The sequence below is a fragment of the Enhydra lutris genome, unplaced genomic scaffold (assembly GCF_002288905.1).
Source record: "Enhydra lutris kenyoni isolate GAN:26980312 unplaced genomic scaffold, ASM228890v2 scaffoldscaffold45, whole genome shotgun sequence".
Classification (NCBI taxonomy): domain Eukaryota; kingdom Metazoa; phylum Chordata; class Mammalia; order Carnivora; family Mustelidae; genus Enhydra; species Enhydra lutris.
In genome coordinates this window covers 9,588,247-9,602,103 of record NW_019154129.1, presented here as the reverse complement: position 1 = coordinate 9,602,103, position 13,857 = coordinate 9,588,247, and the positions used below count along the sequence as shown (strand labels likewise).

The window sequence follows — 13,857 nt, the reverse complement described above, 5'->3', positions numbered from 1 at the left end:
AAGAAGAAATGTAGGATGCCCTCAAGTCCAACCACTTCCTAAATTGCCATGCTGAGACCCCATTCTGCCATCCCCCCTCACACCCAGGGCTCCCCATCTTTTCTAAGCTGTCACTGAGTGAGCTGCATTTATTAGGATTTTCTATTTGTCACCAGTTGAAGACAAAGCTAACTGCCAAACCTCTGCTCTTCATGAGCTATGCAGTATATACTTTGTTACTGAAATTACAACCAAAAATGGGTCATTCATCCTATGTCCGTGTATGGCTTCCATACTGTTTTCCCAAGATACCGAAAAAAAAAAAAAATCAGGGCACCTGAGGGCTCGGTCAGTTAAGCATCTTACTCTTGGTTTTGGCTCAGGTCATGATCTCACAGTTGTGAGATGGAGCCCATGTCAGGCTCTGTGCTCGGTGTGGAGTTGGCTTCAGATGCTCTCTCCCTCTCACTCACATACACTCTCTCTCTCTCAAATAAATAAATATAAAAGGAAATACCACAGAAACTCCATGGCTACTTTTGTGGAGCCTGGGGTGACCCTCAGAGATACCCAACATCGAGACAGTCCTACAGGAAGATTCAGCAAGCATGCCTTCCCATTCATCCATTTCCTTTGATTGATTTGTTTTTCCCTTCCACATCCCTCCCAGCAAATGAAGAGCACAGGTTTCAGAGGGGCCCTATTCTCTTCTTCCTCACACCGGTAAAGAGAACCTTCTTGGCACATTAATAGGTGATCATTTGCCCTTGGAGAGGGGGATTCTGCTTGGACCATGGGGTGGGGACCACAGGAATGGATGGAAAACCTAGATTGAGTCAGCCAAGTCACTGTTGATTGTCAACATCAACTGAATGAGGAAGGGCGATGAGTTGGAAACCTAGAGTCCGACCCCCTTCCAGGGAGGGTCCTGCAGTTTCCAGACCACCATTCCCCACAAGCCACAGAGCTGGCTTTGGTCGGAGGCACCGCGATAGTTCATGGAATATGTAGATCATAAACGAAATACTAACTAGTGAATGGTTCCTGAGAAAGCTGAATCACCAGGTCTGCCATCTTCTCCACGCATTTGATCCCAGAGTCAGTGTGGACAGAGAAGCCTCAATGTCCGGTCTGTCTTCATGACCCCCATGTGGGAGAAACTGCTCTTTGGGCAATTGCCCACCAAAGGAGATCGTGGATCGATGATGCCTGGGTGGAGATGGCAGATGGATGGACTGGAGACACACCCCCAGACTCAGTAAACATCTGATATTAGAAGACAGCACCCGAACCCCAACACCCACCTAAAAGGAACCCCGTGAGCCTGGCCTCACCAAATTCTTATTCTTAATTAGCCACTTAACTATAAAGCAGCTATTTATCCCGTGCCTGCTATGTACCAGGCATATTGTCCGGGGACACAGTAGAGTGTTCTAATGGAGCATCAAAGAGTATTTGAAAAATGATTAGGATTCTAAGCTAAATGTCCAGCATCTGCTGTAGGGTTTTGGTCTTGGTTCTCTGGGTCTCTTTGGATAAAGTGTTCCATAACTTTCTCCGGAAATTAGTTATGATGCATCTATGTACAACCTCTCAGAGTTACCTTGAGAAGTGGTCTGAAGACACACTGTGCCATTTTGTGTATAGGAGAGATATAGTAGTATCCCAGGACAAAATCTCTTAAACTGGCCAGGGGCAATGATGAAATTCACACGTAGATCCTTGGGAACGCTTTCGGGGCAGGTCCTAGGAAAGCATCTGACAGCAGGCACTAGCCTATGTGTGTGTGCTTTTCTGGCTATACAGCAACCATGCTTTCAGGCTTAATTTCTGAATGTCTCATCCTCAGACTATGCTTTTTCCGTTTAGGACCTTTCTACGTTTAATATAACCCTAGGAACAGAAGTCATCACCCATTATCAGAATGTTTTTCAGAATTCTCTCTAGCATTTTGTGTGTGTGTGTTTGGGTTTGGTGTGAATTCTTGTTCGAATTTCCAGCCAGTTTTAAAGTGTTACCTCTGTGATGTTTAAAAAAAAAAAAAAAAAAGTTGTGAATTGAATGCATCTATAGATAAAACCACCATGAATCAGTGGTTCTTAAATTTTATTTTTGGCGGGGAGGAGAGGGTTATGTCACAGATGCCTTTACTAATCTGATTAAAAATGTGTTTTCCCTAGGAAAATGTTAGTGTACCCATACATATGTCCATACACAACATACACAATAATACACAGATGTCAGGGAATTTATGGACCCCTATCTGTTCAAAAACAGCTAGATTTAAACGCATTAAAATTTTAATTTATTTTCCACTTGGAAGGGGCAGCAAGGTAGAGCGGTTTTAAATAGCCTCTCCTTCAGGAATGCGTTTGTGGTGGGGATAGATTCTATTACACAAACAGATTGTATAGTCTGGCCATCCTATACTTTCGTTCCTTTTTTTTTTTTTTTTTTTTTTTTTAAGTAAACTAATTTGCTACAGTGCCGTCATCCTCTGCTTACATTCAACCAAATATTTAGCTGCCGTTATTACCTTTCTAAGAAAATGAGCTGTGCATTTGCATTATGTTCTTGCAAAAACGTACTGCAGGCCTGAAGTGATTGGCAAGCAATACAATTACCTTTGCATGGCTAGACAGACCGCCTTGGCATTAAAATTGGACTATACTTGTTCAACGCACGATGGCAACTCCCTTCTATTGTTCGGGGCCCACGGTTCATTTATCTATAGATCCATACTAGCCATCGACTCCTGCCCTCCGTTCCCTACACATCTGCTATTTTAAGTGCACCTGTTTCTTGGGGCTTTAAAAAGCATTTGGGCACATTCCTGGAAACCAGCGTGAGAGTCTGGAAAAGCTTTCCTATAACCACCCCTCCTTAAATGAGGGTCTAGGAGACTGGTCTGTCTCCCAGCTCAGTGCCGTCACGATGTAAAGAAAAAGAACATGTGGAGGGCGGTGTCCCACCGATCGATGAGCCAGTTCATCCCCTGGCCAGCAGCATCAGCGTCCCCGGGTCCTGGTTAGAAATTAGAACTCTTAGACCCCCATCCAGACCTATTGGATCAGAAACTCTGATCTGGGTGACGGGGTATGATGAGGGAGAAGTGGGCTAATTAGCACAGGACGCTTAGACCAGGAACCGACACAGTCATCATTCTAGAAATGTGAGGGCCAGTAGTGTATCAGCTATCACCAGCCACTGAGGAGGTGAAAATGCATCTTGGGGAAAGGGGCAGCCCGTCAGTTGGCTTTCAGACCACCAACGAGGCCAGCCGTATCGGTTCCTTGTTTTTAGAGTTATCCTGAAAAGAGAGTACTCACCCCCTCCATCATCACCCAACTGACCCCCTCCTGACTCCCCCCGCAACGCACTCGGTGAAAACAGGCGCTCCCTGCGAGGTGTGGTTTTCATCGCGGTGGGAATTCTGTTTCCTTTCTCCATGGAGCCACGCAGTCTGCTGGGCCTCTGGACCCTGCAGGCCCCCAGAAGGAGCCTGGGACCCTCTGGACACTAGGACTTGCATAGTCTGTTCCCTTTGCCTGGACTGCTCTTCCTCCCTCTCCACCTGGCTGAGGCTTTGAGATTTCCCAGGCACTTGCGCAGATATCCTCACCTCTGCTGCCAGCCCTCCTCCCTCCGCTACCCTTTCCCAGCACCTGCTCCTCGACCTCCATGCAAGCCGCGATTTTATATGTATGTACGTGTACATACATGGCTTTGCGACCATGCGACCCCTCCCTGTAAAGCTCCCTGAGGGCAGGCTTAGTGATGGACATGCTCGGGCTTGTCTCTGCCTTAGTACAGTTGTTGGGGGCTAGTAAGCATCTCGGGGAAAGAGTGGTCATCGTTCAGTTTGTGGGAGCTTGTCGACGTGAGGATGTTGGACCACCTTTTCTCTTTGGTTCTCCATCTCATAGATGTGGGATGTCCGAGTCCCAAAGGAATTTTCTATGGCGGATGGTGGAGGGCCATGCCGGGCACAGAGATTCCCCTGCTCAGGAAAGGCCAAGGCCAGGGCCTGTCTACAGATATGTAGACAGAGGCATTACTTTCCATGTCGATATTAATATGTAGTTAAAATATGAATCTTTTGTTCACACACGGATCACTTTCTGTTCTCTGATGTCAAGCTCCTTGCTCATGGCTTTGCGGGCAGCACCCCCACTGCGTCCTTCTTTGAGTTGACCACTGCCCAGCCTCTTGCCCCATTTTACAGATGAGCACGTGATGCTCAGAGAGCTTCAGTGATGAGCTCAGTGGCTCACAGCTGCTGGCTGGTGAGGCTGTGACCAGATGCGTACGTGGTTCCCATCTGACTTGGCTCTTGAATGCTGACCTGTTTTTGGAGGAGGATGTTGGGAGAGCAGGTGTTCCCAGCAAAGGCATAGGATGGAAAGAACGGGGCAGAAGCAGAACCCGTTTCTCCACAGCTACACGACTCACCTCTAAATATTTGTCACCCAGCAGACAAAATATATGTCACTCTCCCCAGGTTCCTCGGGTCTGTTGCAAGTCCTGCTGGCAGAGGCTGTCCCCGCCTTCTGACCCCCAGCAGACACACTGTCTTAATGTTGGGAATGCTGAAAGCATAGCTCAGGACACTGCGTACCTCAGCATCTCAGATGAGGGTTTTAGGCTGCTTGACGAGTGCTCTTGTGAACTGTGGTCCTCTCCGATCAAGGTGAAAACAGCCGAAAGTAATTCCTGCCAACCTCCTTAGCGTGTGAAGTCCCTGTCACATTTTTAAGGATAATGGTACTTGGGGGTCTGGCCAATCGAGTCTGAAAAGCTCCAAGAAGCGCTCTCCAGGGTTCTCCAGCAAACCAGTGTCACAGCCGTGTGTGTGTGTGTGTGTGTGTGTTTCAAGTGCCTTCCTCTGGCTCCATATGCTTGGCTTACATGTGGGTCCGCTCTGCCCCTGAAACCTGACGGCCCCGCCTCTGGTACTCAAAGTCGTGTTTCTGTTAGAACCCAGTTCCCTTCGATGGTGGGGCTCACTGGTCCGTTGCCAGAATCATAAAGCATCTTTGAGCTCCATGGGGAGCTCTCAGGGAAGGCGCTCAATAACCACTACCACCCTGCGGAAAACACGCATTTGGTGACACCTGCTTTCATAGTCCGTCCTTCCTGTGATCCTCCCGGAATCCGCATGTGGCATCAGGTCTCCGTGCGATCGCCATGAAACCCACTGTAATGCTTAGGAACTGCGAGCTGGTTTCCCGCGATCACATGGCTGTAAGCTTTTCTTCCTGGCCCTTTCGCTCAAGGTATACCGAGAAAACTCTGGAAAAGTCCAGGAGATTTTCCGCCTCCTGTGAAGTCCTTTCTCTCTGGAATGACAGTTTGGATGGTGACAGGAGAGCCACAGTGAGGCCAGGGCTGTTCAGTCATAATGTGGGGCTTGCTTGGCCTGGATATAATTTATAAAAGCATACACAAAGTACATGTATGTGTATACGTGTGTACACAGGAGCACATGTATGTACACACATGTGCAAACACGCCACTGCACACCTTTTACACCGTATTCGTCCATCTGCACATACACACACACACACTTACGCACATGTTACAGACACACACATCCACCCCATGCATGCATACAGCACACACATGTATATATACAAACACATATTTTCTTGTACACACGTACACACATGCTCACACACACATATAATCAGAGATATTTTCCTATATTTGCCACAAAAGAGTGGCACCCAGAATTACCAAATATAATACTGTAGGGTGGGAGAACGTAGAAGAACAGTTCTGGAATCATCTGGGCCATCCGGATCTCCTAAAGTCCTTCAGCTCCCACGCGTACTGAAAATGAGGGCGTCTGCCCTCCCTACCCTTTATCAATATTACATTTTAAGCAGATGATTTTCTTATCCCCCTGCGGGGAGCTCTGCGATCGGACTGAATGCAAACTCTGACCCTCCTGTCTGTCTAGGCCACTTAAACTGCCCTCCCCCTTGCATTTCCACACCCCTTCGTGAAAGAGTGGGGAGTCTGGTGTCCAGCATGCCATCACGTCCTGATTCTGGGCCAGCACCGAACCCCGGCCTAATTTTCTCGGGCTGACAGAGTACTGTTGTCTCCAACCTCCTTAACCAATGTGAAAACTCTCCTCAGTTCCTGTGTTTCGGATCCCGTGACCAGACTAACTTCGCCAGTGCGGGGGTTGGTGTGTCTGCATGGGGAAATGCACTAATATGGATGTTTCTCTTTGTGTGTGTGTCCTTGCAGTGTTGTTTACCAGGATGGATTTTATGGTGCAGACATTTATGTAAGTACTCACTACTGTGCATGCCACCCCTGTTTCCTCCCGGAGTCATTCTGTTTACAAGTTTGCTGCCAGTTTCCTCTTCGCGGTCTGTGGGACAGGGTCCCCGGGCGGATCCGAAGGGCAGAAGACCTTTTCCCGCGGCCATCACGGCTGCTATGGGGTGGCACTAGCTCCTTCGTTAACTTCAGAAGACATGCCCCCGAAAAGATACGGCGTTTCTCTGGTGTCAAATTAAAGACTCTCCCCCGACCCCCACCCCCCAAAAAAATCGCTTGAAAGTTTTCAGTATGGTCCGTGTGCTTGCAGTATAATATTTGGGTTAAAAGCTGGAGTTACCAGCCATAGAGGGTTAAAAGATATTCTCATGGCGGCTTTTCTTTTTTTGTTGTTTTCCCGTTAATGCATTCACTTGTTCATAGTAATAGCTCTAGAAGAACCCCTCCCACTCCCTCTGGATGATTTTAGCCAGAAGCATCTCTAACAAGATGTATGCCAGCTTGACCACGAAACCCTATTTTCTTCCTTATTTCCGTTTCCCGCCCAAACCATTACTGGACTTAGAAGTGTTTGTTGAATTTAGAATTGTTTATTAAATGGTCCCACCTTTTTAGGCTTTTCGCTTTTAGAAAAGAGTAGGGTGGTTCTCAGTGGGACCACAATTAAACTTACCTAAATGGACCTAGAGGCACTTTTTCTCCCACATCATGATATTAGCTGCAGTGTTAAGAACATAATCTGGTGAAATTCGGCTTAAAATAGATGAGCAGGGCCAGGGGCTGTTTTTTAAATCATATACTTTTTTGTTACAAGGGACCTCAGATAAGTTCACTGGAATCCTATTTGTCGCGTATAAACTAGGTAACAAAAATAAAACCATACTTCTGACCAAATTGATAGCATTTACTAGAAAATGGGAAAGACACTATTAATTTTCTTCCTTTTGAGTTTCAAATAATCACAAATTTGAGACACAGTGTTAATCTCCATCAATGATACATATAGTTGAGTTCTACTATCATTGCACCAAATACACATATTAGAATCTGTGGGTCAGGTTTTTTTGGTTTTGTTTTTTTCAAAATAAAACAAACATTCTGCACCCAGTAAACAACAAATTTCTTATTTTTTGTGTAGCTTAATCCATGCCTCCAGATATGCTCTTCAAGAAACAAACAACTTTCAATGCATACCATTATAAATAGAGAGGCAGACTGGGGCTGGACATCTCGACCCCATTCACATGCTTGGAAACCCAATGAACCCTACGTCAGTCTACACCATCCCCCAAGGTAGCCTCTAGGTAGAGCACACCTCTTGGGCTTCCTTAGGGCTTTTTTTTTTTTTTAATTTGGGAAATAGGGAGATGAGAAAAGATGAAAAATGAGGGGGGAAAGTAATCTACCAAAAAAAAAAAAAACCCCAAAACCAAAAAACTCTCTCCATCAACACCCACCAGTGGGAGTAGGGGAGTGTATGTTGGTAAGCCTAGCTGAAAACAGAGATAGCGACTGTTTATTGAGCGTCTGCCTCTCTGTGTGCCTCAGTTTCTTCATTTGTAAACTGAGAGCAACTGGTTCAATTATTAATTTGTGCCATCCTGTGGATCTTCCCCGTGGGTGTCTTTTGCTGCCTCCTAGATGTCTGAGTAGCAGGAAGGAGGAGCTGCCCAAAGGGAGAGTCTGTCGGATCACAGACATGGGGAAAGGATGCACTAGGAAGAGGAGTGGGCAGGTGTGTCTGTGCCGGTCAGCATTAGAGCCTACAAGGGGAATCCATGAGAGCAGAGCAAGTGGAGGGAGCAGAGACCCGCAGGAGGGGGCACCTGTGCCAGCTTCCAGGCTAAGGCGAGAAGATCAATTCCGTTCAAGGAGGAAAGCTACAAAGAAAGTCTTTAAGTTCCTTTAGTGGCTTTTGTTTCCCCCTGAGTCATCATCTCTGGGCCAAGCCTGCCGGGCGCAGTGGCGTAGCCCCCGAAGGTGTCTGGGCGGTGCGCGGGCAAGGATTCTGTCCGGGGGTGGCCTTTCTTGATTCTGTGATGCTGCGCTTCCCGGTGTCAAGGTTTAGAAGACCGTTTCTCTCGTTCTTTGCAAGCCACTCTTCTAGCAAAAAAAAAAAAAAAAAAAAAAAAAATTATTTTCCCGCTGTTCATATTAAATGACAATAAGATTTTTCAGGGGGTGTTTCCAAATAGGCAGTCAGGGTTCAGAAGCACTTACTGAAATGACTTAGAGGCTTGTCCACCCAGCACTTGTTTCTGTCATCTTTCCAAGGAGACAACTTAGACCTTGCAAACCTTCCTGATTATTCTGCTCCATGTAAGATGGCAAGCTTGGTGTGTGTCTTTGGGGCACAGTGACAGACTAGACCACCTGTTACGGCAGCCAAACAAGGGCTCATCAATGGCCTTATGTCCATTTCAGGGAAAGAAAGACTACGAATATTTCCTGCACTCTGAAGTTTATGAAGCAGGATTCCTCTTGGCTAGAAGTACCTTACACTCTGGAATGTGCTTTTTCAAACTGACTCCCCTGCCTCCCTTTCAGTACTGGTCTGTTCTGATGACTGGTACTGTCCCTGGGGCACCGTTTCTTAAAGGAATGATGAGTAACAAGGTTCAGAGGAAAAGCTTGTGAGGTTCTCTCTTATTTAAAGAAAGTTTCTGGCTTGCTCCTTTAATCTCATTAAAATAGTGCACAATAAATAGGGTTAGGGCAATCCTGAGCAGTCCTGGGACATGTGATAGACACATGGGTCCCCTCTAATAGGTTTAAATGTCCTCTTTGATTTTAACTTTACTGGATAGAGTAATGAGCTTCTACTTTGGTCACTGCTAAGGACGGCAGGCAGGCCACCCTCTAGCTCTTCCTGCTCAAGCACTACCCCCCCACTCAGAAGCTGTCCCAGCACACGCACCAGACCACGGCCTCCACCCTTACTCTCTGTCCTGCAAGTCCTTTCCATCTGCAGGTCCTTCCCCACCTGATGTTGGAGCCCTTGGGCATTTCTCAGTCCCAAGAGAGCACATAGGGTTTGAAGGACCTGCAGGGGAAGCTCGGACTCTGGCCACAGGGGACATACTCAGGCCCAGTGTGGATGGCCACTCAGTAGAGAGGATGTAGCACGTTTCGAAGCCAGGAAGGTTGGCAGCATAAAAGGTCATTACCTGGGTCCTTCCCACTCAAGGACATGCTACACACACACACACACACACACACACACACACACACACACACACACTCTTTTATTTCAAAAGATAGGAATTTAGCTTACACAACTAGCCTATCAAATCTGCAGGTTCACCATGATTACTCAGTGGTGCACATTGAAATGATTTTTTTTTTCATGAGAAAGTGAGTCAAGGTAAAGAAAAAAAAATAGTAGTAGTGATCCATGGGGTTAACAACCTGTTTGAAAAGTTGGAGTGGAAGGACCAAGTCTCCTGGGCCTACAAAGCAATCTGTTCTGTTTGGGGGTGAAAGTATGGAACTCATGGGACCAGAATGGCCACAGAGCTGAGAGTAAGTGTGGCTTAAGTCCAGTTAGCCCAACGTTTGTCTTCCACGCTCAGGGAGAGAGCCGAGGGTATGGCATTGGATCAAGAGATAACTATTGAAAATGGAAATAAGGCCATTATAATAGAGCTATTTAAAAAGAAGTACTAAGTGGAAAGTGCGGTGAGATAGTGATGGGAAGAAGAGAAGAGAGAACAGGTGGGGAGAGGGCAGACAGAAAGAGAGGACCACTGATAGAGGATAGAAATGTTAACCGTGTTCCCTTTTCGTAAGAAAGCCCTAAGCTTTCCACCCATCCATGCAGCCACGAGGCTGGTACGTCTCCATGAGACTCCAGTGCCTGTTCTCATCATTCTTAAATTCTGTTAGGGCAACACAGAACCTCTCCAAATAAACCCAAGTCCTTATTCCTAGGACCCTACTTTCAATGGGAGTTGACTATGAGTCCACTAAGATGAGGCAGGTCAGTCAGTCACCACGGGGGCAGCCGACCACCAAGGAGTTAAGCATTACTGTGTGGGACAAGAAGGTCAGCCCTTACTGCCTGGCCTCCCCCTCGGACCCCCGGAGGGGAAGAGTTGCCTCTACCCATTGCCTCCAATTTTGTTTTCAGAGGGGGAAACTTTGCTTTGGAAAAGAGACGAAATGGTTTGTCCAGAAAAGTTCATTGACATGGGGGTCTGAGCCTGCATGATCTGGCTTCATTCAGTGCTTAAGCCCAGAGCCAACAGGGCAAACTTGTTGCCCTTACTGAGCCAGACTCAGAAATGCAGAGAAAGGAAAGGAGGAAGATCAGAAATCAGAGCATAATGGAGAGGATAATGAAATAGGCGGGTCATGGGGAATAGTATCTCGACTTGAAACTTTCCAATAAGCAATGGGAGAGAGGGAGAGAGGCCTAGAATTTTGACAGGCATAGGTCCACAGGCTTAAATTTATTAAATCTAAGGCCAAGAGAAGATTAAGACACACACACACACACACACACACACCCCTTTATAAGGTGGGTTCCTAAATCTCTTATGGTGTTCTACCACCTTGATCTCTGCCCTAGAACTAAAACATTTCACTTTAAACTAGAACTACTCACAAGAAAGATTAGGCTTGCCCCCAAAAACTCTCACATCCAAAAATTGCATCCTATCCAAGGGGTTCTACTTGAGATTTTGTTGGTATTGGACTTGAATGAGGTTGTGGCATGTCCACGTTAGATAGATGATAGAGAGAGAGATAGATAGACAGACAGACAGACATGTCAGCACCTTGCACATGCACGCACAGTTTTTCCAGTCATATATCTTAAAAGCAGCTTTGGTAGCTCAGTGTAATTCATTCATTCACGAAATTCAGTTGCACTCTCTGTTGTTACTCGATATTCAATTTTTAAAAACAAAGGTATTGATACAGTCTTAACTGCCCCAATAATTAGGCATCAAAGCGAAATCCTCCAGTATTCCAGAGAACTCTAATCATGAAATAAAGAGAGAAATTTGAAGTAGTTAATTTGAACTGTTGCATTATGCTTAGAAGGATAAGAAGCCATGAAAGTATCCTTTTTTCTTCTCTAAAACTAAACGCAGGTTGTGGCACAAACACAATCAGTAGGGTTAGATCCCCACCTGCACGTTCTGGATTCTCTGGGTTACGGAGCTCCGAGGCTAAAACCTCCTCCTCTTGGTTCAATGGGTCATTCTCGGATCTTAGGGACTTAAGAGAAGCAAACTTGTAAATGAATTGCTCTGGAATTTCTGTCTGACTTATGCGTTTTCTTTTATTTATTTCATTTTTGCATTGAAAACATTACATTTCTGTTTCCTTATAGAGTAGTGTATCAAGAGCCTGTGTATGGCAATAAATTGCTGCAGGTATGAAATCCCGACTGGCGGGAAACCTCATCACTATGATTGTGGGTTTGCTGTGAAATCCTACTAACAAGACAATTCTGGGGAGGGGAGACGTTCTCTAACATAGGAGGAGGAAAGACTTAACTGAATTTTCCAGTTTTGATGTGAATGCTTCTAGAATAGAGATGCGTACCCTCAGATTCCCCTGTTCGCTAGATCGTGAGTGTATCAAAATGGAGATTCTGACGTGGCTATAAATTTCCTGGCTTAAAATGCATCTATACCCAATTAATATAAACTCAGCGAAAAGACTTGCAAGGTTTCATTGTATCAGCTTTCTCGGTAACTTTGTAGTAGGTTCCTGGAGTCAACTGGAATGGTTAAACAGAAAACGTATTCATCCTGCATCGAGGGTCAGCATAGCTAACGTAACTTTCCCTGGTTTCATTGTAGCTTCTTATAAATTTATCGCATACCCATTGCTGTAGCTTTCAACCCTATTACTCACTGCTGAAGCAACCCCCAAATGAACCAATTTGTAGGAAGAAAAAAGAGCAACACATCTATTGGAGTGTAGCTGCCCCAATGAACATTAAAACTGTCAAGTAAAATGAAAGACGAATGTAAATCTAAGAACCATCAGTGGGAGTTTTAGTACATGGATTTCCCTGTAACATGCGGTTCCCATTTCTGTTCTGTGTTAAGTCAGTTAAGAAAGTACGTTCTCTTTTAACCATGAGAATTAATCAAATTGTAAAGAGAAATCCAGTACACGAGGGAGGTCCTTGGATCGAGGAGAGAACAAAATAATTTGAATTCCCAAGATCAACTTTTATTTTTAGGTTTCAGGAAAGCTGGTTTCCATTGCCACACTCCAAAAACAGCCAAATGTGTGATGCGGATAAATTAGGGAGTGACTATGTTTAAATGTTTCATTTTCCAAGTGTTCTTCTAACTGTGGTTTTAGTAAAATGTGTATGTACCAGTATGTACCAGCCCACCTTGTAGATTGCACGAAGTGAGATCTTTGGGTATTCTCAGAAACGGGGAGGCTGCTGTCTAGGATTAAGCCCTTTGCTACTTATACAGTTAGGCAGAAGCGAGAGAGAGACAGACAGACACACACACACACACACACACACACACTACAGCACTCCCTATCCCCCATGTCCCCACCAGCACACAAACATTTCACCTCTCTTCCTAAGTCATTTAGCTATTAGAACATCTTTTTCCAAAAGTATACTCTAAAGTAAAAAATGTGATTTCCCTTGCTAAAGGACTCTGAGATGCACTGAGGGTCCACAGTGCTCATCAATATCATTTTAGAAAGTTCCACAGATGAAGTAACCAGTTTCATTTCATTTCATGTGGCATTTCCCAAACCGATTTGGTCACAGAAAGTTCCTTTTCCTCCCATTGTTAGTATCCCATGAAGTGCATTGTTGGAAATACTTTGTTGGAAAACCATGAGAGGTCCCCCATCACTAATTTACCCCAGCCTCCAGAGGTCCCGCTAACAAAGGCAATGTTTCCGACAATATCGAGTCGGGATCTTCAAGGCCACTTCTGGTAATGGTGGCAGAGGTGGGAGGGGGGAATTCATAATGGCCGTTCAAGAGTTACATTTTATATAAGGTCTCATTTATAGCTTGCTGCCCAATATGTGAAAAACGAGTGTATTTTATGAGTAGGGAGCGCAGAACCACGTGGTACTTGCCATTTGGTTTGGTGGTGGGAAAAAGATCTAACTGTCAAGGACGCATTTCTGTCCTAAGGTCAGGAAGACCGGTTTGCACATGAACATGGTTTGGTGCCAACAAATGGAAGGAAGTGCTCCTTTTTCACACATTAGCACAGAACCTTGCAGGAGCTGTGGCTATGCTCAGCGAGCTGCAAAATATGGAGCCATAAAATTGATTAGAGTCACCTGTTAGAAAGGCAAATTAAAGCAATTTGTATTTTTTGATCATTTTACAGTGTATGCACACATACACAGAGTTAATACACAACTCTGTTATTCCCCTAATATGGATTTCATACAGAAGAAAAATCGCAAAAGGAGACAGTGCAGTGCATACACGTGGTGGTGTCAGGCCCCCTGACCCTTTTCTTTCTGTGCTGATGACCTATTTGAGGGATCACTTAGACCCAGACTGTCCAATACTGAAACTGTCAGCTCCACATGACCCTTGATGGGGAAAGTCAAATTAACTCAAACCAG

At 45.4% G+C, this 13,857-nt stretch overlaps 1 protein-coding gene across 8 annotated transcripts in view; it reads left to right on the top strand.

Annotated features, from left to right (window-relative positions):
• LOC111156037 (RNA binding fox-1 homolog 1) overlaps window positions 1-13,857 on the top strand; it is a 600,640-nt gene that overhangs the window by 548,442 nt on the left and 38,341 nt on the right. For 4 of the 8 annotated variants that reach the window (XM_022516606.1, XM_022516607.1, XM_022516604.1 and 1 more), the window contains one exon: window positions 6,238-6,277. The exons of 1 other annotated variant lie outside the window; for it this stretch is intronic. In XM_022516606.1, the coding sequence (XP_022372314.1) occupies window positions 6,238-6,277 (40 nt within the window). Of the gene's footprint in view, window positions 1-6,237; window positions 6,278-11,611; window positions 11,655-13,857 lie in introns of all 8 variants that reach the window. 3 more of the 8 variants (XM_022516609.1, XM_022516603.1, XM_022516602.1) reach the window with 1 other exon arrangement.